The sequence below is a fragment of the Strix aluco genome, chromosome 22 (genome assembly GCF_031877795.1).
Source record: "Strix aluco isolate bStrAlu1 chromosome 22, bStrAlu1.hap1, whole genome shotgun sequence".
Classification (NCBI taxonomy): Eukaryota; Metazoa; Chordata; class Aves; order Strigiformes; family Strigidae; genus Strix; species Strix aluco.
The window spans coordinates 9,538,779-9,564,798 of record NC_133952.1 but is presented as its reverse complement, the minus strand read 5'-3'; the positions used below and the strand labels follow the sequence as shown (position 1 = coordinate 9,564,798).

General features: G+C 53.3%; 1 protein-coding gene across 3 annotated transcripts in view; it reads right to left on the bottom strand.

Moving 5' to 3' along the window:
• Positions 1-26,020, bottom strand: part of EPHB2 (EPH receptor B2) — a 144,660-nt gene that overhangs the window by 74,422 nt on the left and 44,218 nt on the right. For all 3 annotated transcript variants that reach the window (XM_074847938.1, XM_074847939.1, XM_074847940.1), the window contains exon 3: positions 24,109-24,793. In XM_074847938.1, the coding sequence (XP_074704039.1) occupies positions 24,109-24,793 (685 nt within the window). The remainder of the gene's footprint in view (positions 1-24,108; positions 24,794-26,020) is intronic.

The window sequence follows — 26,020 nt, the reverse complement described above, 5'->3', positions numbered from 1 at the left end:
ATTAAATTAAAACCGCAACAGGGACAGTTAATTAAAGCAGATTAGTGCGAGACTAATTAGGGACACTGACACTGCAACCATCAAGCCCTGCGATGTTAATTAGCTGTTCATTAATGTCAGCTCCCTGTTCAGTACAGAAATATGAACTGCCTATCTCCTGGGCTTCATGCACAGCAGAGCACACAGCGTCACTCCGTTGCCTCCTCTGAGGGCACACCCAGCCTCTCGCCACCTCCCAGCAGAGACACTGTCACCATCACCAGCGAGACTCACCACCACCAACAGTGACACCATCCCCACCACCCAGCACAGGCACAGCCACCACCAACCAGCAATATGCTGTCACCATCCTGAACTGCTACAGCCACCAACAGCCAGGAGGTCTCTGTCCCCACCCAGCAGCAAAACCATGCCATCATGAACAGCATGACACCCCAGCACCACCTGTGAGCATCTGCCATGTCCCTCATTACTGGACACCATCCCCCATGCCACTATCAGGGAGCTGAGTGGTGCCCAGCACCTACCCATAGTACTCCCTAAAACCAGCACCCACTGACTTCCACAAGATAGACCATCCTTGCTTCCCCTCAACCTCAGCCTTGAAAAGGTACTAGGAGATAGAATCATAGAATCATTTAGGTTGGAAAACACCCTTAGATCCAACCGCAAACGTAACGCTGCCAAGTCCACCACTAAACCAAGTCCGTAAGTGCCACATCTACATGTCTTCTAAATACCTCTGGGGGTGGTGACTCAACCAATTCCCTGGGCAGCCCATTCCAATGCTTTGACAGCCCTTTCTGTGATGAAATTTTTCCTGATATCCAATCCAAACCTTCCCTGGCACAACTTCAGACCATTTTCTCTCGTCCTATCACTTGTTTCTTGGGAAAAGAGACCGACACCCACCTCGCTACAACCTCTTTTCAAGTAGTTGTAGAGGGCGATGAGGTCTCCCCTCAGCCTCCTCTGCTCCAAACTAAACAACCCCAGTTCCCTCAGGCGCTCTTCATACGACATGTGCTCCAGACCCTTCAGCTTCCTTGCCCTTCTTTGGACATGTTCCCATCCCACCACTGTGCCCGTAGTAGGGACACAAAAAAGAGGGCTGGAGGACTCTTAGAGAGACAAAAGCAAAAGAAAGGAAATCCACCAAGCTCCTTGGTGTGACTTTCCATCACCAGAAGAACCTCTGTCCTGCCTGGTCTGGGAAAGGCAAAGAAAAAACAAGCAGTTGTACCTCGGATGCCAAGAGCACACACAGGTGTATAGGGAGCACACAGTGATTGTAGGAAGCACACAGGGCTGTAGTGAGAATACACCGGCTGTGACGAGCACACAAGGCAGCACACACAGGCTGAAGGGAGCACACATGGGCTGTAGGGAGAAAAATATGGGTGGTGGAAGCAGACACAGGGTTATACAGAGCACATGTGGAGCTACCTGGAGCACAAACAAAGGTTGTAGGGAGCACACACAAGGATTGCAGGGAGCACACAAGTGCTGTAGAAAGAACACAGCCCACACATGGTTGCTGGGAGCCCAGGCAGCGACTGTACGGAGCACACACAGGGTTATAATGCACACACACGGAGGTTGCAGGGAGCACACACCGGCTGTAGGGAGAACACACAGGTTGCAGGGATCTCACACAGCCTGTAGGGAGCATACACAGGCTACAGGGAGAACACACAGGCTGTAGGGAGAAACAAATGGGCTGTAGGCAGCACACACAGGGCTGTAGGCAGCACACACAGGCTGAAGGGAGAAGCACACACTGGCTGTAGGGAGCACGCGCCAGCTGTAGGGACCACGCATGGGGCTGTAGGTGTCACACAGAGCGCTCTAGGGAGCACAGACTGCCTGTAGGGAGTACACATGGACTATATAGAGTAAATAAAGCTGTAGGGAGTAAACACAGGTTGTAGGGAGCACACACAGGGGTGTAGGGAGCACGGGAGGGGCTGGAGGGAGCCCATCAGTGGCTCTCGGGATGGTACTATTCAGTAGCGTGGCATGAGCTGCAGGTACCACGCACAGGCCCCCACCTCGATCCTCAGACAACGCTCACCCCAGCTCACACGCAGCCCACCTGGGAGCCCTACAGATGCCAGGCTTCAGCCCAGCCGAAGGACCTGCCCCACACATCCCCCAGCGGGGTCCTGGGAACACGAGAGTCCTCCTGCGTTTGGTGATGGGCATAGTGGTGAGTGCTGAGCTGTCACCCAGAGGAAATGCTCCTGCAGTGGAGCATCTTCCAAATGCATCGCAGCCGCTAGGCTGAACCAGCCCAGAAATCCATGCACGCTTCTCAAACACAGCCACATTTTCAACCACACAATTCTGCACCAATTGTCTCCAGAACCAAGCTGCATTTTCACATCCTGCCCTGGAAAACTAGCAAGGATGCTCACACTTTCTCCCCTAACCTGTTCCTGCTCCAGCACCGCAAAAGCCTCTTTGTATGATCCATCCATCACCTTTAGCCAGCTCTGGAGAAAAAAAGTGTCTTGTGTGTCTGGTGCAAACTGGTGATGGGGTGGGAGCTAAGTGAGGACGTCCTAATGGGAAGCAATCAGACTCCACTGCTTCTCCTCCCCCAGAGCATATTTAGAGCTTTCAGAAGGAAACAAAACTTGTTTATCTTAATGCTAATCAATTTATAGCAATCAAAATAAAACCCATTAGGAGCCATTCCCCATTTGAATTTCAAAGAGGCTTCTGACCCCAGGAGGCTCTGAGCTGATTGATTAGAAATTTCTGACACTAATGTGTGTCTTCGAAGGGTCCAGTGTGGCTTTAATTCCTCTCTCCTGAGACAATGATCATGTGTTAACATCTGTCAGCCCCTTCCTGCACTTAGGGGAGGGGAAATTCATGAGCATACTGAGTTGCATGGCACAGCTGGGGAGAAGGCAGCATTTGCTGGCTTAAACAGCTTCCAGAAATCCCTTGGGGCAAATCATTTGCATGATCCTTTTCTCCTTGGGCAAAAAAAGCTGGAGTGCACCAAGAAATAAAAAGCACTGATGCAGAGCAGAGGCAGCAGGTGGAGCGGTTAGAGCTCAGGGCTGGGATTTTGGCTTTTGCATCTCAACTTTGCCCCTGACTCTTTGTGTCCTTGGGTAAGCCTGCTCTGCGTGAGGGTAGCAGTGGAACACAAACAGTTAAGAAACATATAGGAAAGAAGATTTTTTATTTGCAGCTGAAGACAGATGTAGGGAGGAGCCTCATCCTCCAAGATGGAGCACGATTGGTCCATCAGTGTTTTGTATCATGGTGAAGACTACATCTGCCTCTAGTTGAGGACAGAGTTAAAGCACAGAAACCACCAGTCCTGGCACGGGGTCCTGCACAGCTGGGGGACATGACGTGCACGTGAGGGCACAGATGATGCCCTGCAAGACATGCTGCCCTGAGGGCATCACCCCTGGTGACCACAGACCCATTTGCTGGAGCTGGACAAATATGGCTGGGCAAGAAAGTGCATTTTTTTGGCAGGGAGGTTGAAATAATTGATCCAGCAATGGAGGGATTCTACCCATTTGCTGCCACATTTCTTTGTCCAATGCAAACAAGCTGAGGGTGGCCAAACGCATTTAGGCTAAGGGTATATGCATGGTCACGTGCACCTGCGTGGGGGTGATCGATGAGGGGACAGCACAAGAACAGCATAATCCCTTGCACACTCTTCCATCTGTACAAAGAAAAGGGGTGGAGAAGGGGTGTGAGGAGAGGGGGTAAATCTGTCCATGCAAAGGGGATGTAGCAAAGACCAGCAGGCAGTGGGCTCCCTGCTGCCTCCACGTCCCCCCTGAAGCTTGTCTTCCCCAGTAACAGCCCCCTCTGCAGCATTCCCAAGTGGGACCAACTGCCTCTCACTTTCAGCAGATTAAAGCAACTAATCTGGTTAATGAAAGCAAATCAGCCCAAACAAACCACTCTCCCCTGCAGCAGGGCGGTGGGTCACCAGGAGAGAAGCTCTCCGCCCCTGCCCAGTGCCTGGCGCTCCCAGCGAGGATGCTGAGGTGCGAGGCCTGTCACCTCCCCAGCAGGCCTGCAAGGCGAGCGGGCACTCGAGGATGCCCCTGGGACTCAGCAGGAGCCTTCAGCCTCTGCCCCCGCGTCATCCGGGAGACAATCAGCCAGTTTCATCACACTGGCCCCGGGTGCAGGATGCTGAACCTGCAGGACATGGAAAATCGGTCTGGGGTGGCAGGGTCAGCTGGTACGAAGCGCCCTGGGAGGGAGAGGGAGGGATGCAGAGGCAGGGCTTGGTGGGGGCAGCGAGGGGTGTCTCAGCATGTTCCAGTGGATGCTTTGGGCTTGTCTCGGGGCAACACATTACAGACAGCACATCCGAAGGGGGCTGCGCTGGAGACTCGCTATCCTTCAGGCCCTTCAGCAGTCCAGGAGCCAGGGGAAGAGGAGTCTCTCCACTGCTGACACCAGAGCGAGGAGCCGCTGCCTGCCAAGCTGCTGCAGTAAGCCGCTGCACAGATTTCACGCCCCTTTGAACACCTCCCTCCTCTACCAGTACCTTCAGCTGGGCAGCCCAGTGGCCACAGCTCTGGTAGGCAATGCCCACAATGCCAGCAAGGGATGGGAGGCACGGGAAGGGCTGTTGGAAACTCCTGCACGATGGTCCCCTCGGTGGGTGCTGCCCGCAGGAACCAGAGCCCAGATGCTGAGCTGACACTGCCCACCACTCCCACCAGCACTGCTGGGTCTTCTCAGCCCCCCGGGCTGGCTGGTCCCTCCACAGCCTTTCACAGATTGGGGGACTCGGGGGCTCTGAACCCCAGGGTCCCGCACTTCATCCAGGTGCCCTTTGATGAACCTGATGGCTGGTCCTCAGCTAAAGCCCAATGCCAGCAACAAACCATATTGTTTTACATACTCCAAAACGTGGAGAAGTCCCTCTTACCTCATTAGCTTGCTCTAGTGGTTAATCACTTAGAAACACATGCCCATTTTTTTTAATTTGTCTAGCTTCAGTTTAACCCTGCTGGTTCTTGTTATCCCTTTCTTTGCCAGATTAAAAAGCTCTTTAGAGGCTGGTGTTTCCTCTTGGTAATCATCTCACCTCCTAATCTTCTTCTGTTTGAGAAGCTATTGAGCTCTTTCAGTCCCTTGTGAAGGACATTTTTCATGGCTCCTGGGACCATGTTTGTGTTTCTCTGCAGCACCCTCCAGGTTTAGTTTTCGTATCCCTCTTGAATCATGAAGAGCAGAGCGGCCTGCTCACGTGGAGGCATTTCTCTGACCTCAGTCTACAGGACAGTCAAATTTTGCATTTAACTTCTTCATAGGAGATGGAGCTTAGCACGACTTCCCAAACCTCCTCATTTACTGCTTATGGTTTCACAGGTTTTATCAGCAGAGATTTTCAACTCCCCGGTAGATGCAGTTACAGCAGGTCTGGCTCTGGGCACTGCTGACCTGTGGTGAGGTCTCCTGTCCCCCCATCCCATGCTGCCACCTGAGGAATGTATTTAGACCCCAAGCTGGCTTCAGCAGCACACCAAGGTTTCTCTATTCATCTCCAGTGCAGAGGTGTTGCTTGGGTCAAGCTGGATCCATGGTCCTAGCATTTGATTCTTCATGGCATCTCAGCAGGGCTGGTGGGAAGAGACCTCTGGGGTCTCCAGGCCAGTTTCCAACTCATAGAAGGACTATGCCCAGCCCTATATTATGGCAGCTTTAGCTGTGTGCAGCTAAGCCTTGGAAATCCCTGAGGATGGTGATGCTCAACCTCTCTAGGGAACTGCCTCAGCTTTTCCAAAGTCCATCCTGAGCCTCTCAAGCTGCAGCTTGTGGCTGCTGTCCCTTCCTACACAATCTGGCACCACTGATGCGGGCTTGGCTCCCTCCTCTTTTAATTGCCTCACACAGAGCTGTAACTGTACTTAGATCCCTTCTTGGGTTCTTCTTCACCAGGTTCCCTCCACCTTGCTGAAATCTCCTTGTGCCAAGCTCCAGCCAAGGGCTGAGCAACCCACCCTGTCAAAACTGCATCCCTCCGCCGTTCTGCACAGCACATGATGCGATCCTCTGCCAGCTACTCAGGCATTGGGAAAGAGCCTCCTGAGACAAGAGATAAAGTGGCTCTGTTAGCCTCATAGTGGTTGAAGAAACCACACTGAGATCTGGAACAAAGTTTGACATGTCCAAAAAAACACCATGCAGCCAGAAAATCCCAGCAATGTGATGTGTTTCCTAGTGGCATCCAGAGTTCAGGCCAACTGTGGCAGCCACTGCATAATGCATGAATAATATCCCTGTGAACACACATATTCATGCAGATGCTGAGGATGTCATTCATCGTGGTGCTGGAACAAGAAGCCACCCTGAGCACCCATCCGCAGGCTAGAGCAGGGGGTGACGAGCGACAGGGCACAGCCTCCCGACATCCCCAAATTAGCCGGGTTTACCAGAGCTACAGCCACTCGCAAAGAGTGACAGCAAGATCTCAGGGTGCTGAGTGACTGGGCAATAACACGGCAAATGAAATTCAGTGGTGACAAAAGGAAACTAATGCACTTGGGGGAAAAGAGCCCTAATTATACAAACACAATGATGGGCACTAAATTAGCTATTAACATGCAGGGAGGAGATCTCAGCGGCACTGGAGATAATTCTCTGAAAACATCGGTTCAAAGCTCATCCATCATCAAAAAAAATGAGAAAATGTAAGGAATTATTAAGAAAGCAACACAGTGCAAAACAGGAATGTTATTAAGCCATTGCACGGAGCCATGTTTTGAACAGTGTTTGCTGTGGTGGTCACCCTTAGACAAGGTCATGAGGTAGATGACAGAAATTATTAGGGATACAGAGCAGCTTCCATATGAAGAGTCAATCAACTCAGGACCTTCCATTTGAAAGGAGACCACTCAGGGAGGTAGAAAAAGCCATCAGGAATATAGGAGACAGGAATGGGAATAGATTGCTTGCAATTTCTTACTGTATGCAAGGACATATTTTTTAAGATGGTGCATAATTAAATTGCATAACTTACTGCCACAAGATAACGTGAGCACTGAAAATATGAACAGCACACCAGAAGACAGGAGGAAAGATTTCTCTATCTATCCCTTATTTCTTCTACTGTCTAGCCAGTACAGACCCCTGCAAACCAATAAACACCAGGGTGTTTCTGGAAAGGTCATATTTTTCCATCACACACCAAATCACGCTCAACACATGGGAAACTCTCAGGCATCTCCTGGATGTGTTTCTGGGTCTGCCCACACCAACTGGTCAGTACCCATGGGACCTCCAGCTACCAAGAGCTGCACTCAACAGTTTCCCAGGGGACATAACCTGGAGGATGTCCACTTCTAAAGCATGTTCCAGCCCCACTAAACAGTCCCAGCTCCTTCAATCTCTCCTCACAGGATTTATTCTTCAGGCCCTTCCCCAGCCTCGTTGCCCTCCTCTGCCCTCGCTCCAGCACCTCGAGATCTTTCTTGTATTGAGGTGCCCAAAAGTGGACACAACACTCCAGGTGTGGCCTCACCAGTGCAGAGCACAGGGGGACTATCACCTCCCTGCTTCTGCTGGTCACGCTATTCCTAATCCAAGCCAGGATGCCATTGGCTCTCTTGGCCACCTGGGCACACTGCTGGCTCGTGTTCAGCTGCTTGTCAATGAGAACCCCCAGATCCTTCTCTTCCAGACAGCTCCAGCCACACCTCCCCTGATGTCACACTAGGGACTGTGGACTGTGTCCCTGGAGCCCCAGCATCCCATCATGTTGCACTAAGGACCACGGACTGTGGCCACAAAGCCTCAGCATCCCACAGATGGAATGCTGCAGCAAAAGGGTCTCTGAAGCCCTGGGCTTTGCCCTTGCAACGGGTGTCCAAGCCCACCCATCCGCTGCCCATGCTAAACACACAGCACGGCACCTGCACATGCATTTAAACCTGTTCTAGGAGGCTGCTCCAACTCTTCTGCTGGCCTCCAAGAGTCTTCTGTGGAATAAGAAAACACCCCAAAACAGATCAAAGATGTCCAGAGAGAGGCTGTTTAAGGGGAAAGAGCTTCTGGGCTTCCCATTTGAGGGGTATGTTTCCCTTCATGCTCAGCCCAATGATTAGTGTTCGCCAGGGAATCAGAGCTGGAAAATGAATTTGAGAAGACAGAGCAGTGTCAGGCTGTTAGTAGCTCAAAAAGGATCTTGGCTCCCCTGAGCCTGAAGGCTGAGCACTTACCATTCAGGCCCCCGTGATAGATTTAACAACCAAATGCTTCCAAGGCAGGCGGTGGCCTGCCTGCTAGGCTCTCCCGCCCCAACTCCTCCCCAAGGAGACCATTAGCACCTGAAAATGGAGAAGCCACGGCCTTGGCCTCAGCATCTGGGGTTGGACGCAGCACTGCAGAGCAAGGCTGGAGCCATATGAGAGCCAGGGCTCTGAGGCAGCTTCACGCACCGCCACTGCACCAGGGCTCATATTTTTGGAAACAGCATCCCAGAGGGCTGCAGTGGATGCTGCTTGTTCTTGTGCCAGCCCTGCCTGTTTTGGAGAGTTTGGTTAAGCTCCGTTTGGCTGCCTCTGAGTTATTCAAGCACAGAAGGGGTGTTATTGGTTACAGGACGTTTCAGATTTTTCTTCCAAGCACAGTTTGGTCAAGAAAGCGTAGGCAGAGGAGGGCAACGAAGCTGGTGAAGGGCCTGGAGAATAAATCCTGTGAGGAGCGATTGAAGGAGCTGGGACTGTTCAGTGTGAGGAGGAGAAGGTGAGGGGAGACCTTATCACTCTCTACAGCTCCCTGAAAGGACGTTGTAGAGAGGTTGGTGCTGGTCTCTTCTCCCAGGGGATTAGTGACAGAACAAGAGGGAACGGCTTTAAACTGCAGCAGGGGAGGTTCAGACTGGACATGAGGAAAAAAATTTTGAGAGAAAGAATGGTCAGAGAGTGGAATAGGCTGCCTAGGGAGGGGGTGGAGTCCCCATCCCTGGGTGTGTTTAAGGGCCGTTTGGATGAGCTGTTGGGGGATGTGGTGTAGGGGAGAACTTTGTAGAGTCGGGCTGAGGGTTGGACTTGATGATCCCGAGGGGCTTTTCCAACCTGAATGATTCTGTGATTCTATGATTTGGCCTGCCTGGTGGAGCTCTGCAACGAGGTGAAGCAGCCTCTTTACACAACCATGCCAAGTCATGGCTAACTCAGCAGAGCATTATTTAAAACTATGTATTCCAAGTTTACAGCCTGGGTCTGCTCAGTCCCATCTATGGAGTCAGGGTCAAGAGCCACCTTCTTTGCAGCCCAAATGCCTCCATTACCAGTCACATCCCCCCCCACCCCTTCATTTCTCTTCACACCTCTGGCAACAGCCGCTCTCCCCCTACAGTGCAGCATGTGTGCTGCTTTACCACGCAGGAGGTTTTACAGGAAAAGCTGGACACAGACAGGCAGGGTTGCTCCAGGCTGCCCTGCAAAGCCAGCGCTGCACCTCAGAACACCCTGGGAACCCAGGACACCCCCTCCTCCTCCTCAGCTGCTCGCTAGCCCTAATGCTGATAATAAAGAAACCTCTGTGCGTCTCCAGGGAACCGGGACTCAGAGAGGGGCACAAAGACTCCCACAGCTGTGTGTTTGCAAACAACCCAGCTGAGCTGTGAAGAGGGGCTGAAAGCAGTAATTGTCTTTAATTAAAGGAGGTTGGAGGCATCTCAAGCTTTGACAAAAGACATTTCCAGTCTGCTAGCAGCTCCAGCACTCATCACTGCTGCAGCCGCCACCCGGCCTGCAGGTTTGAAGGAGGCGTGTGACGGTGGGGACGCGGACACGCCAGCCCAAGGGTGCAGATGCAGTGGTGCCAGGGCAACGCCACACACCCGCAGGGCATGAGAGACGTGCACACCTGCACTCCAAGGAGGATCCAGCCAGTCAGCTCACAGCAGGACAAAATACCTGGGACCCCTGCAAGCCTCGTGCTTTGCACCAGATCTGAGTCAGATGTGCCTGTGTTGGGACACAGCAGCTGTCTGAAGGTATCCCACCCTCCTGCTGGACCTGGCTGCACATGTCTCTGTCTAGGGGTGTCACCTCCACCCTGGCTGGTGTCTCACCCCTGTCCTGATCTACCCTCGTCACCCTCCTGCAGTGGTACTCGCACGTCATGGTGCCGTGACGGAGAAGCCACAGCGCACACAGAGGTGATGCACGCAGGCAGAGGCTACACACCAAACACCAAGAGTGCTATTACTGCAGTTCCTCCCAGGCTAATTAATTAATCCTGCCCATTACTGTGCTACCTGGGCTGGTGTGGAGCTCTGTCATGATGCTGCATCCTTGCAAGCTCATGTTGAGCTAAGCAGCCCTTGCTACAGCAGGAGTATACACCACGCCGGACACGCTCATGTATGGATGCTGCCCCCACCCCGGGAGCCCTCTACCAGGGCTGGACCTCGCTCCCAGCCACACTCTGAGTTTCAGGGAGACAGTAAGCAAGCTCAGGATGCCGAAATGTCCCCCTTCCCTCCTCTCCTCCGCGCTCATGGATGAAGGTCCCCAGGGAGAGCATATTGCCCACCATACGCCGCTTCCTCCCTCTCACCCGCATTTGCTTTTGGCCTTCCAACATATCAGCGTGCAGGAAATCACAGCTCCGGTTTCCATGGAAACCCCATCTTGGCCCCCCCACCTCCCCTAAATGTATGCAACACAGTTGGGCTGGCGCAGCTGCGGTGGTCCCACGTGTCCTGCTACCCCATCCCTGGCTCAGTAACCTCCTCCTGGTTTCCACCAAGGTCCTTCCGATCCCTTCCCATAGCAGCAGCCAAGGCAGCCCTGGTGTCAGGCAACCCGGTCTGGAGAGAAGACTTCTGCTGCCAAAGAAATGTGCTGCGCTAACCTCTCTTCTTTAGGCAGGACCGAGCGGCAGAACTGCAGTTGCATCCAGTCTGAACCCTCTGCTCAGCTTTGCACGTTATGCTCTGACTGCTTTCCCACGCATACCCCCTCTTCCCACACTCCCAGCCACTCGATATCTGCCTTGCAGCTGGAAGCGGCAGAAAAACAGCCCTTGCACATGAACAAATCCCTGCCGTGGCCTCTGCAAAAGTGCAGAGAGCCAAATGCACCCAAAATCATTAAAGCTCTCAAGCATGCTGCGTGTGAAGCGCACGTGCATTGGGCTTGTCGTGTCCTAGAGGAACCACCATACATGTTGGGCAGGTCCCCATGCGCATATTTTTGCCTGGGAAATCCTGGAAAGAGCAGCCGTGCTCTAATTCAAGAGAAACAAAAACAAACTGGGATCGCTTCCATCTGAGCCAGACAGCAAAAACCTTTCCAGAAGCAAAAAAAAGACCAGTTCTAATTATAGGGTATCCTGAAGATACACACGCTCAGATTTGTCACTCTATTTGCAAATTAATACTCACAGTGGCAACGCGAGTAAGCAGTGGGCATGATAAAGTTCCTCTTCTGGCCTCCTAATCCTCTTTAGAAAAGCTGAACAACCACCGAAAGCAGTAACCGAGGGCGGACCAGTGCACCCTGCTATTTCCAGCACCGCAGACCTTTTGCAGGTCCTAAGGCTAGGATCTGCACAGCTACAGCTGGAAGACCAAGCTTGAGATTATTTTTCCTACAACAGCTACGCCATCTCTTATTCTTCAGTCAGTGCCACAGGTCCTCTCCTAGGGTGTAAATTGAGAGTAAAACACCAACATTATTGCTTGGATCAATGTCCGAGCTGACGTAGCTGATGGTAACGGCATAACAACTGTGCTTGTGAAGGTGACTGAAAATTACAGCATTGCTGCCTCCTCCAAACAAGAGGAAGGCTGGCGAGGCACCACGCACTAGGAAGCACACTGTGGACTGCAAGTAGCAATGCAAAGGCAAATTAAGGTAATTTTTAATCCATCATTGGAGTGCACAGCAGGGGAAGATGAACAAGAAGCTTCTCTGGGTGTGAGTCACTCCCCGATTGTTTCTCCTAATCCTGTTTTCCCTGCTTTTACTCTTTCTGTTTGATTAACGAGGACTGTGTGCATACACCGAAAGGCTCAGAATTAATGTTGCTTGCCATATTGTAAGGAAAGGCCTCCAGCAGTAGCGTTTCCACTGTGGGAAACCCTCCTCAGCTTCATGCCTTCAACTACAGGAATCCTCTGGGTGATGGCTGGCATGAGCGAGCAGCTCTGGCATCCACTGCCCAAGGCATCACCTCCTCCTCCTCCTCCTTCGTCATAGCTTCCTGCAAGCCAAAGACAGCGCTATAGGATTGTGAACCATCCAGGCAGGGATGAATGGGGAGATTATCTGCCAAAATAATGCTCTTGATCATGGTGACAGCAATATGGACTCCTGTAGAATTGTCACCAGCACACGAGACTGGAGGGATAAGGAAAAAGGGAGGGGAGGGAAAGGGGGAGAGGAAGGCTCATGAAAAATGGGGGTTTCCACTGAAATACTTCAAGAGAGAGATCAGTACCTTAGAAATCCCTGGTTAAGGGTCTGATGCCCAGCAATGTCCTGCATCCCGCCTGTCCCTTGACGCTCCATGCAGCTGGGCACTTTGGGCCGCTGCACAGGGGACCAGCCCACATCCACTGGCTCTGCAAGCCCCAGGAGGATGCAGACACTGTGCTCGGGAACAGCTCTCCTGAAGGGCAGGGAGAAAGGTGGAATGGCGTGATGGAAACCACCCGCTGAGGTCTGAGAGCAAACATGCCCCTGACGCTGCACAGACCCTTCCCGTGTCTCCACAGAGAGCCTCCTGGAGAGCTGATGCTGTAAAAAGGCAGATACCGTGCATTTAATGGAGTGTGCTGTTTGCTGTTTGACAAATATTATCTGTTACTACAGCCGCTTCAGAAGTCGCTACAATCTTTTCAAAAGCCATCCAGGCTGGGAGAAATGCCATTTGGAGCAAAGCATCCGCATTACTCTACTTTATGGGCTCCACTTCAGGCTGCACTTTAATTCTTACTAATCTTGAGGGTTTGGGCATTTTGATAGTTTGAAATTAATAAAGCCTTTGTCACGTGTCTGTTTATTGTTCACTCTACTCCTGCCTCCTGTCACAGCTGCAGGTGTAACAACCATGGTACTCCTGGGATCATAATGTTTTGAAAGGAAATTGCTAGCTTTCATTTCAGACTTAAGAATTGTCTTCTTGAACACAGGGTGTCCGTGAGCTCTCAATGTGACAATAGTCTGAAAGTGCAAAAAGACTGCAAGTAGGACTTTGTCCTCCTTGAAAATTTCAGTGTCCGAGTTCTGAAGAACCAGATATTCCCTCAAAATGCATTTTGGATTTGTCCCACTAGCCATAGGAATTATTTCTAGCCGTTGCCCACCAAACCTGTGGACCTCCAGTGGGACCCTCACCAGGCATGCCCATCACCTCCCCGGCTGCCACTGCACCATCACTTCAGTACCCACAGCCCACTGCAGAGGGGAGACCCAGCCCAAGTGCTCAGGATGTGCTTGAGCGCAGAACCATACACTCAAGAGTCAAGATCCCTGTTGGCCAACTGAAACCATGAGACAGGTTTTGCAAAGGTGTATCTACTTTCTGACACAAGGAGCAAAGTCAATACCCCCAGCCAATATCCCAAGGACTCCAGGAGGATGCTAACATCTTGGCAGGTGTCATTTCAACCCATTGAAGCAAAGAAGAGCTCTCTGTCTTTGAAGACCTTGAGTCAGAGACCTGGAAAGGCTTCAGAGGAGTCACCTACCTGTAGAACACATTGTGTTCACACAGGTCCTCCTTTAGGGTGCCTTTCAAAGAAGATGCAGGAGGAGCAATACACTGAGTTGGTAGCTCTGGCTCTCAGTAGGACTTTTTTCTGTCTCCCCTTAACAGGGTGCTTTCAAGATGCAGTGACTTACGGTTTCCTGCTCAGGCTATACCTTGTTCCCCATTTTCCAGCCTTTACAACCTGCCATTCTGCAAATTACTAGTTTCTTATGTACTACACCCAGTTCCCCCACTTCCTGTTCAGATGCTGGACTCCAGCAAGGGAATCCGAGCTAGGTGGGCATGGAGCTGCCATTCACTTGGAGGAAGACTCCTCCTGAAGCTCGCTGGTAGGGAGGAAGTCAAGGATGCTGGTTCAGAGGCCCTTCTGCTTGTAAATGTATTCCCAGTGTGGCCACAGCCCACCCAAAGCACAGCAGCGCTTTGCAGCCCTGCCTTAAACCAGCTGCTGGCCACATCCCATGGTCTGCCGAGCTGTGCCTCTTCTTTCATGTTTCTTCTCTTTTTAATACCTAACAACACTTTTTGGTTTTTTATTTTCTTTTTTTAGACACCAGTTCCCCAAATGCCAAGAAATGAAGGCAACAAGGGGATGCCTTAGACTCACCGGACAGCACTCCCAGCACTTCTGCCTGGTTTTGCTCCACATCCTTCAGGAAACTCCTTCCTTACGATGTTTAACACCCAAGGACGCGGTATCGCAGATCGGTGTCACTGAACTTAAGGTCTCCTTCAAAATGTGAAAATGTGTATTTTGCTGGGCCAAACCTAATATAACATTGTTTGAAGTTTGGTCTATGTAAACACTGCCATCGTGTGAGCTATGAACATTTTGATTCCATTTGCTAACCTTTATGGGGACTTTTATGTATACTTTCCAGTGATATACTATCTTTCTAAGGCATATGGGGAACAATAAAGAGTTTCCCTGGAGCTAATTAAGCTAATCATGGCTTCTAGATTAAATTTTCTGTAAGATTTTTACCTTGCATCACTAATATGAAATAACTGTGCTCTTACAGAGCTATCATCTGACATCAGACCAACTTTAAACCAGCATCTCTCTCCACAAGGAATTGTCTGAGGGTATTTCCCAAAATTAAACGTTCAAAATAATCTCTTGGTTTTGGCCTGACTCACAGAAAAATCTCAAATGGAAAAAAAAAAAACCTCAAAAGCAGTGTTTTCTCCAATTTCCCTCAAGCTACATAGGATGAAGAATATTATTCTCTTGCCCCACAAAGATTCAGCACTACACTGAACTCAGGGAAAAACCCTCCTTGATCCCCACATCTCTGAGTGTTTTGATACAAAGGAAAAACTACTGGTAAAAACCACACTCCCTTCATCTTATGGCAATAATGAGTTAAAATCCTGGAAGCCTGGGCCTGGATCCCAGCTATTCATTCCAGTTCTTATGTTTACCACTTTTGTCAGGAAAAAAAAAAACAGGGAAAAAAAAAAAGGGGGGAGGCCTATGAAGGAGAGAGAGGAGAAGCACGAATAAATGCTGCTCTCCTGCCGGTGTCGGCACGGGATGATGCCAGAGCCACTATTCCCCACTCACATGGGTGTAGCAAGACCAGGAATGTGGTATTTGATCCAAAATGCTGTTTCATCTGTAAAAGTAAGTCGGGGGGGGGGGGGGGGGTGGATTTTCTTATCAGGACAGACATCAGAGGCTCCCATCGTTGCATCCTGGGCACAGTTAGTGCATGTGGAGGGTCAGAGGGGACATCACTCTCTGGTGGAGACCCTCCAGCTCTGCTCTCACTCATCTCCTCCCACCTTCTTGCTGACCACAGCACCATGAAATGCCTGGGGAGTAAGGATGAAGGGAGCAACCTGTCCCAAAGTGGGAAGGAGAGCAGAGACCTTTGTTTTGCTGCAAAAGACCTTGCACAGAGAAAACAAAGGGCTTATGCAAAGGGACTGGGAAGCACCACCTATGGCAGATAGTTGCAATGCAAAACTCCACCATGTCTCTCTCAGAAATCCTGGGGGTGGCCATCACTTCCATCAGGAAACTCCCAATAGGTTTTGTTGGACCTGAGATCTCCACCCCTTCCTCCAGCCCGAGGGATTCATGACTTGCCCATATTAATAAATGAGAATATTCTGTTCCCCTCCAAGCTTCCAGTGGGCTGCTCTCAGGTTCTCTTCTGCAGCCTGCTGGGGTCTTTCCTACACCTTCACAACAGGGCTGGGAGCATTCTGCAATGTTCCTGCTGTTCAAAAATCACACGCATGTCCTGGAAAACCTCGTCTCCTCCCTTTCTCTCTAGAGAAAAGACTTTTGTGGAAGGTCTCAGCCTGTCCTTTGCCTTGAAAGTAAAATGAGAAAGCACTTCTCATTTCCTTTGCCTGCTTTTGGCCATGAAGGTCTAGTCCCTCAGAAGCAGCATTTCCTGTTCTGAGGTGAGTTGTCCATCTCCCTCCTTCAGCAGCAGAAGGCTTGCCCGATTCCTGGACGCCTGTGACCCTCGTTGAGAGGTCAGCATCTTTCATGGCTTCGGACCACCAGGAAATAAATGCCTCAACCCTGCCATCTGACACCCCCTTTCTCTGCTAGGCTCCCCGTGGTCCTACTCCAACCTCCAGAAGCCCAAACACTACCCAGGAATCTGCAGAGAACAGGCTGGCATCTCCTCCAACTCCAGGGTGCATCAAGCAGGCTTGGAGTGGTTAATACCGAGCAGCTGCAATCCTCACCACAGCCCTAATTGGATTCACAACATGGAGGGGTCAGCAAGAAGCAGGAGGGAGAAGAATCAAAGCAATGTAAAGAAAGACGCTGTATTCTTGCTTCCCAGACGGAGAGGGAGGAGAGGGAGAAGCCCAAAGAGCAGTATCCACAATGACATCGAGCCACGGCCGGCTGGGAGCATTCAAATTGTCAACAACCCTGTAGAAAAGGCAGACAAATTCCTGTTTTGTACTTGGGAAGAAGCCAGGTGATGTAATCATCTTATAGGATGATGGTGAAATACTTTCCATTCCAGCAGTAACTCAAGATGTTAAATAGCAGCTCCTAAAGTTAAACATTGTTAAATCAGTATGTCAGGATAGCATTTACCTAAAAGTTTTTAAAGAGATGGCTCATGAACCAGTGGACAGTTAATGTTCACTTTCCACACACCATGAAGTAGTAGGATGTTTCAGAGATGTAGGAAAAAGCTATTTGTTAAATGAGGCAGTCTTAGCTATTTTAGGACTGCCACTGCAACGTCAGTACCAGTCAAATAAGGATGTGCCAGCTACAGGATTTGGTCAGCAAAGGATCAAAGGAAGGTAGTAATAGTTGTTCCAACCTACGTACATTTATGGAAAACAGATTAATGCAAATTAGCTTTTTATGGTTTTTTGATGCAATTACAAGATTGGCTGGGAGAGGTAACAGCGTTAATGCAACTCACCCAAACTTCTGCAGAGCATTTCCCTTGGTAACACATGATATTTTGATCGAGAAATTAGAGGGTCCACCAACACTGTGGGACATATTCAATGCATTAAAACTTGGCGGGCTGATACTGCTATGGTCTGAGATCTAAGCAGGGAATGTGCAGAGAGCAGGCCTGTTTCTACTAGAGCCAACAAATTTGGTTCATGCCTCTGGGCTATTTAACATTTTTATCAATGACCCAGGAGAAAACCCAAAGCATTCCCAATAAAGTTAGCTGATGACATGGAAGTTGTAGTGTGGTAAATACTGAAGATGATGGGTTCCTGATACACAGCAATCCAGATGCCTCAGTGAGCAGGGCACAAGCAAGGAATGTGCGTTTCAGTACAAACACATGTCAAATCACACCTCTGGGGACAAGGATGCGGGCCACAGTGGTTATCTGCTCCAAATCCCACCAGGAATGACAAAGATCCATCAAAAGCACCCAGAGCAATGTCATTGCCAAAATGATTAAAGCAAAGGGGGGATGTAGGAAGAGAGAAATCTCAGTATCCCCTCCAGTACTCAGCTAGTCACTATGAGCATCCTGTACATGGGACGGTGGATCTGCCAGCAGAAAGGCTAAAGCAGTGCCAAGGGCCAGGAAGAGCCAAAAAAAGTGGCTGAAAACCTTACCAGAGGACCAGAGGCCAAGGATCGCTCTTAAACAGGCACACGGAAAGCAGAGGTGCAGTGATGGACAAAGTTCACTGAGGTCCGAGTGCCAGGCACAGCCAGGGATAAGACGGCAGGAGAGACTGCTGGAAGTGTTTAACGGGCAATTCTCCATCTCTGGAAACATTTACATCACTATTGGTTGTATCTGCTCCAGCTCAACCTGGAATGCTTCCTGTAAGAACTTAATTACTCCTAGGGCCTTACAATGTATTGGCTGGGTCCAGCATTATCAGTGGAGGCCCAGACCCAAAACAGAGCCAGAAATAGCCTCTTATCTTCAAAACATCATGTACGTATGGGACGCTGTAAGACAGCTAGGACATACCCTTCTCTGGCACGTCAGAAAGCTGCACGCCCCTCCAAGCCCTTAGCACATGCTTGCTGCCCTCCAAAACCCCAGCACAGCACAGCTGGGACAGATCCCTGCTGCTTCCTCTGTGCTGGAGGAATAGCTCTGGGTGCTCGACATCACTGCCTCTGCACCCATATCCCCAGCACACGGTGGGATGGTGGCAAATCTGCTGCACTCCACCTCAAAATAACTTGCAAGCACAGGCAGGGAAGCTCCTCATGGAGCTCAGCTGTAGGACACATACCTGCAGGGGCATAACCCTACCAAAACCCACCAGCCCACCCTGCACAGCCCCAGACCGGGACACCCCACGTATCAGCCCACTACAGCAATAACGCCTGAGGTCACACTTCTCCCTTTAGGCTGGACTTGGGCTGAGTCAGTGCTGGAGCTGACCTGGGAGTATCCAGCTGGCTCGGTGGTGGAACCAGGCTGTGGTGTTGGTGACGCTGGACAGGACCGGCACCAGGCTGGGGGCTGGAGCTGGGTCAGGACCCCCACATCCTCCCTCCTGGCTCTGCCCCCCAGGGAAGGAGCAGGAGGAAGGCAGTGCAGGCTCCAAAGGGACACACTGTTGAGCTCTCAGGCTCCCCACAGGGGTGGCCTGGCTCCACTTTGAGCTGGAGAAGGCAGGTGACAGCCTGGATCTTCTACAGACCACCTAGGTGACCAGGTTTCTCCTCTTCCCAGCATGGAACCAGCTCCTCTCCTCAGAAATGCCTGTGACCCCAAGGGATGATGCCACAGTAAGACAGTGTCACCACCAGCTTCTGCAGGGTAAAACCATCCCTTGTTACCGTGGCAAGACCAGGACTCCCTGTGCTCGGTGCTGTACGAGTTCAAGAAAGAAGAGCTGCAAACGCAGCGATCAGACACATGGGCAGGTGTCCTCCGAAGATGGAGAGGAGCTGGAGATGGACACAGGGTTCAACAGTTAGGACCAGCAGCCAGAGTCTCCCATCCCTGAGCAGGCAGAGACCCTTGCAGGCAGCATTTGTCTACTGTCCAGTCCAGACAGCGAAAGCAGGCGGCACAATAGCTCTGCCTCCGCCGTTGCAGAGGGGAGCCAATGAATAAGGGAGGCAGAGAGAGAAATGCGCTTAATATGCTGCATGGGAGGGACAGGCGGGGAAGAAGGGGGGAGGCGGCAGACAAAGAACAGGGAGATGGAGAAAAAAGACGCAGGCAGGGAGCAGGAGAAGGTGAAGCGGAGAAGCGGGGAGGATGGGGCTGGGCGTATCAGGCTGGGGGGGAGGCGGTGAGGGGAGGCGCGTGCGTGGAGCCCCTCGCCAGCGCAGCGGAAAGGAGCAGGGGAGTGAGTGGAGGAGCACGGTGAAGAGGAGCGGGCAGCCAGCCCCTCACAGGGCCCTGCGGGATTGGCGAGCAAGACCCAGCAAAATGAAAATCTCTTAACCACACAGAATTGTTAACTGCCCCCAAATCCTTTTGTGCTGGGGCTGCAAGCTTAGAAGAGCTTAAGCTGTTAGATGCATGAACTTCCTCCATAAATATCCCTTGTGTACAGTGCCGTGGGCAGGCCTGCACTGTATTAGCCAGATGAAAAGCCCAGCAGAGAAAATGAGCAACTCCTTCCAGCACCTTGCAGCTGCACTGAGGGGCCGGCCATTGCTTGGGATGCCCTTTTCCACCAGGATTTCCTGACTGGGTAGGACCAGTGAGCCATGTCCCCCACGCTCCCTGCCACGTCCCATTTGGGCAACCGAGCCATGTGAGAGCACTCTGCCCCGAAAGCCAGCTTGGATTTGCTTTTGTTTTGCTTCTGGAAAGGGGCCCAGATTCCCTCCCGCCCCTCGAAACACGAGAAAACCTGCCGGCCACATGTACGAGTGAGTCCCCTAAAGCAGGCAGCTTGTACACTGCCTCCGTGGGCACTGGGGACAAGGACACGGTGGGAGGTGGGCAGAGGAGCAGCGCTGCATCCCGCAGGTCCTGGCCGAGTTGGGCTGGGGAGCAGAGCCCTTCCCCTGCTCGACCAAGCCAGGGCGACCAGCCCCTTCCCCAGTCCTCTGTGGGGCTCACTGTGGGGGCTGGGAGAGGATGGGGATGCTACGGATTGTCCTGCCAGCTCCATGGCTGGCTCTCCTCCCAGTCCCCACTCTCTGGGGGATGCTGGGGGAAAACAGAGGGTGTGTCCCCGTCTGGCACAACCCTGGGGTCCCATCCAGCCCCGATCTGCAGCCACACGTGGGAAGGGGAAGGGGGAGGGGAAGGGGAGGGGGAGGGGGAGGGGAAGGGGAAAGGAAAGGGGGAGGGGGAGGGGAAGGGGAAGGGGAAGGTGAGGGGAGGGGAGGGGAAGGGGAAAGGGGGAGGGGAAGAGAAGGGGGAGGGGAGGGGGAGGGGAACGGGAAGGGGAAGGGAAGGGGGAAGGGGAGGGGGAAGGGACGGGGAGAGGGGGAGGGGGAGGGGGAGGGGAAAGGAGAAAGGAAAGTGGGAGGGAGAGGGGGAGGGAGGGACAAGGGGAAGCGGAAGAGGAAGGGGAAGGGGAAGGGGGAGGGGAAGGGGAAGGGGAGGAGGAGGGGAAGGGGAAGGGGAATGGGAAGGGGAAGGGGAGGGGAAGGGGAAGGGGAAGGGGAAGGGGAAGGGGGGAGGGGAAGAGAAGGGGGAGGGGAGGGGGAGGGGAAGGGCAGGGGGAAAGGGAAGGGGAGAGGAGGAGGGGGAGGGGGAGGGGGAGGGGAAAGGAGAAAGGAAAGGGAGAGGGAGAGGGGGAGGGAGGGACAAGGGGAAGTGGAAGGGGACGCAGAAGGGGAAGGGGAGGGGAAGGGGAAGGGGAAGGGGAAGGGGAAGGGGGGAGGGGAAGAGAAGGGGGAGGGGAGGGGGAGGGGAAGGGCAGGGGGAAAGGGAAGGGGAGAGGAGGAGGGGGAGGGGGAGGGGGAGGGGAAAGGAGAAAGGAAAGGGAGAGGGAGAGGGGGAGGGAGGGACAAGGGGAAGTGGAAGGGGACGCAGAAGGGGAAGGGGAAGGGGAAGGGGAAGGGGAAGGGGAGGGCAGCCCCGGAGCCAGCTGCCCCATGGAGACGGTGGGCTTCTGGCCACCGCATGATTAATGACCGCAGGGAGCGCAGGGCCAGGCGCATGCCAGCACTGGCTGGAGAAACAGCTGCCGAGGTATCAGACCTCCCAAAATCCTGCTGCTGACAGACAAAGAGGAGACCTGGCCTCTCCCTCCACCTTGGCCCCCCTGCTTCTGCCCACGCTGCCGGGCCAGGCTGCAGGGACAGGGCTCTGGGCTCTGGGGCGTGCAAAGGGACCGTCCCCTGGCGGGGCTGGCAGTGGGATCCAGGAGCCCTGAGAAACTGTAACTGCACCACAGCAAAGCACCGTGCAGGGCTGGGTCTGCTCAGGTGAAGAAAAAAAAAAAAAGGCTGAGATGGAAAAACTGACATGAATCATTTTGGCTTTCTGGTGTTGCTGTGAATGTTTCACTTGGGCCTCGTAAAACACCCATCTTCCCTTCAAGGCTGGGATTAGCCAGGCTCCCTTTCCACACTGCCTTGCAGCAGAACTTCCTTGCTGCCCCTGTCACAGAATCCCAGAATCCCAGAATCACCTTGGTTGGAAAAGCCCTTGAAGATCCTCCAGTCCAACCATGAACCTCACCCTGACTGTTCCCAACTCCACCAGATCCCTCAGCGCTGGGTCAACCCGACTCTTCAACCCCTCCAGGGATGGGGACTCCCCCCCTGCCCTGGGCAGCCCATTCCAACGCCCAACAACCCCTTCTGCAAAGAAATCCTTCCTAAGAGCCAGTCTGACCCTGCCCTGGCGCAGCTTGAAGCCATTCCCTCTTGTCCTGGCGCTGGTTCCTTGACTCAAGAGACTCATCCCCCCTCTCTGCACCCTCCTTTCAGGTAGCTGTAGAGGGCCATGAGGTCTCCCCTCAGCCTCCTCTTCTCCAGACTAAACCCCCCCAGTTCCCTCAGCCGCTCCCCATCAGACCTGTGCTCCAGACCCTGCACCAGCTCCGTTGCCCTTCTCTGGACACGCTCGAGTCATTCAATGGCCTTTTTGGAGTGAGGGGCCCAAAACTCAACCCACTCATCGAGGGGCGGCCTCACCAGTGCCGAGCACAGGGGTGAGATCCCTTCCCTGTCCCTGCTGGCCACGCTAGTGCTGATACAAGCCAGGATGCCACTGGCCTTCTTGGCCACCTGGGCACACTGCTGGCTCCTGTTCAGCCAGCTGTCAATCAACACCCCCAGGTCCCTCTCTGACTGGCAGCTCTCCAGCCACTCCTCCCCAAGCCTGTAGCGCTGCTGGGGGTTGTTGTGGCCCAAGGGCAGCACCCGGCCTTTGGCCTTATTGAAACTCCCCCAGTTGGCCTCAGCCCATCGCTCCAGCCTGGCCAGGTCTCTCTGCAGAGCCTCCCTACCCTCCAGCAGATCAACACTCCCACCCAACTGGGTGTCATCTGCAAACTGACTGAGGGTGCACTCGATCCCCTCGTCTAGAGCATCAATAAAGATGTTAAACAGGAGTGGCCCCAGCACCATCCCTGCTACAGCTGGAGGGCACTCGATCACCCCGAGCTTGGTAGGCAGAGACATTCAGTAGACAGCGAAGAGTAACTCAAAGCACAGATATTAAATGACACCCGCAGCACATCAGGACCTGTAGCTTGACACATGACCAGCCCAGCCACCAGCAGGAGACATGGTGCCCTCTCCAACGGGACCATCCAACCTGAAGTCCCAAGCAAGCATGGTCTGTCCTCCTCTCCAGTGTGTCCATCTCCCCACTACCAGCACCTTCCCTATGCCTGCTTGGTGCTCCCTGGCCACCCCTTCCCACAGCAAGAAGAGAGGAGATGCAGCTCCTTCCTTGCACCCTGCGATGCCCACTGACATATCTATAATTGATCTTAGAGAAACCCCAGCTCTGCTCGGAGTGTGCCGATGCTATCGAAACTGTAATGGGATTTTGATGTTCAGCCAGGACAGGAGGGAGAAGAGTCTGTTTGCCAAATGCTGTGGTTTGCTCTGTGCATGGTACAGTTGCCAGTGCCCAGTAAACATGCAGCTCTCAGCTACCCATCTCTCTCTTGATAACCCCAGCAGCTCCTTTCTCAACCTCCCCAAACCCACGTGTGACTGGGGAGGGGCATGGAGATGGGTTTAGGCATGGTGCTTTCAGGGAGGGTGGTGCAGAGCCTCTCGCTTGCCTGGGACCACGCTGGTGCTCAGCATGCTGAGCAGGCACTCCAGGAGTCTGCCTTGAACATCTACAGTGGCAGGAGAACACGTACAGGGCAGGAGACCTCTGGCTGCTGAGGGAGCTCGGGGGCCAGGCTCAGAGGTGCCCAGGCTGGAGAGGTGAGCCTGGCCCTGAACAGCCTGTGACCAAGCACTACCCTGGGTCATTTGCACCTCACCAGGGAAACGCTGCAGACAACCTGCTCCTTCCCACTGCACCACCTTTGGGTGCCTGCCCTCCCCCTCCCCTCACCCCAGAAGTTCAGCCCACAGCAAGGCACAGGGTGACAACCAAAGTGAAAACAGCCCCAGTATTTTGGGAGGTGCCTACAGATTGATGGCATGCACCATAGCTACACACACGTGTCCCTCCAAGACCTGGAGAGCACAGAGGGCACCAGCAACAGGCCACCACCCCTGGATTCAATGGCTCTGAGGACCCAGAGGTAACGCAGAGCCTCTGCAACGGATGGATGAGCCTGGGGCTGGAACTGAGGAACTGGGGAAGGAGTCAGTGTCCACACACATGCTCCTCTCCCACATCCCTGTGTGGTCCTCTCCCACCCCTGCCCAAGTAGGTCACTCTCAGGAGACTCGTTCATATCCCAGCTGCAAATCCCAACTGCCACCACTGGCACGACCCATCAGCAGCGAGTCAAGTGCAAGGACCAAGACCGAAGGCAAGCGGTTACCTCTGCAGACAGTCCCATTTTCCACTGACTCATAGCCCGCCCGGCACATGCAGCGGCCGATGGGCACCAGCCACTCGCCGTCCCCATTGCAGTACAGCTTGATTGGCACATCCACCTCCTCTGCGTTGGTGATGCACGTTCCCCGGGCTGCCACCAGCGAGGTGCTCTCTGCTCCTGAGAGGGTTTCTTGGAAGACAGCCCCATTCTGGATCACACGGGGACACTTGCGGTAGAAGACACGGACAGCAATCAAGGACATGCAGCCTCCATAGTCCTGGAAGGCCAGGTAGAAACCATTCTTGGAGACAGGCCCAAAACTGCGCACCTCAGTGTTAATCTTCATCACCCGTCCACCTAGGTCCACCTGTGAGAAGCTCTCGTCGGCAGCAATCGTGTCCACCTTCATCCAAGGGTTCTCCATCCAATTAGGAAAAGTCTTGGTGGCCGAGTCAAAGTCAGACTCAAAGTAGTAAAGATTAAAAGTCTCCTTACAGGAGCCTGGGACATTAGGGATGCTGCTGCAGTCCCGGACAGAAAATTTCATCTCCACATGGATGCGGTGCGCTCCTCTCCTCCGGATGTACTTGGTCCGGAGCCAGTTGTTTTGGCTGGATTCAAAGACGTTGCACACCTGGTAGGTGCGAATCGTGTTCATGTTCTCGTCGTACCCGCTCACCTCTTCCCACTGCGGACGGGACACAGAAAGTCAAGTGGCTGCACTGAACTGATGTTCCCCACCCACCTCGCCTCCTCCCAAGCCCACTGCGTGTCAAGCGGGCAGGCTGGGCCAGCACCAGACGCCCCACACTGTGCCCACCCCATCATACAGGCAGCCCCACTGGTGCCCCGTACCTCGCCCTGGCACAGCTCCCCACACCTACGCACCTCCCTCCCGCTCCGGCAGGGTTTGACCCACACTGCACACTGGGCAGGCTCCGTGCCGTGGGGACAAGGTGGCCCAAGTCCCCAACAGAGCTCGGGTCCACCTCGCTGCCAGCAGCACCGTGCCCCATGCCCGGATTTATGGCCAAGCACCTCTGCCAGGTGGCAGGGCGTGGTGGGGCCACGCATCTCCTCTGCAGGCAGTAATGGCTTTAGCAGGGGCTCCCGCCCGTGGGCTGCACTGTACCGCAGAGCGTCCCAGCAAAGTAACACGATGCCTCTAGCAGATGTATTCCCACCGGTGCCGCTACGGTTACAGACGTGGCAGACAGGACCCGCTTTCTCAGGAGCGAGTAACACAGCCGTAAAACCTCCTCGCCTGCTGCAGCCGGAGCACCAGTGCGGGCTGCTCAATGGGCCAGTAGCCAGAGGCCTCCCCCCAGAGTCAGGAGGGAAGGTTTATGGGAGCCTGGCTGACCCTGCTGCGTACCCAGAAAGGGAGATGCTGGACTAGATCCCACCAGTAGCCCTCATCCCTGCCCCTTCAAGGGCCAACATGCTTCGGGGTCCCTCCTGCAGGTGTGCACAGGTCCCAGCCCCAGCTGTCCTAAACTGGATCTATGGGATGTCCTATGAGCCGTGGCACAACAGTAGCATCCTTCTCAGCAAGACAGCTCAGAGATGACATATTTCCCCATGTGAAGCTCAGCCCAGCTCCCCCCAGCCGACTAAAAACTCTGGAGGAGTCTCTACAGAGCTCAGGGCTGATGTGACGCCTCCTGGCCCTGTCCAGCTCCCTGCCCTTTCCCCAGGCTGTTGTTTTCCAAATCCTTCTGTGCTCATTGTTTTCTCCATCCTTTGCAGGATGGGGAGACTTCAGGGTGGTGCACCAGGCCAGGGCAGAGCTGCAGCCAGCACTCTGCAATGAGCACAGACAGAAAAGGGTCCTCGTGGGAGGAGAACCTTTCAGCCAGCTCATCAGAGCATCTCCCTCAGCCCAGACCTTTATGGAGAGCAGAGCATCTCCCTG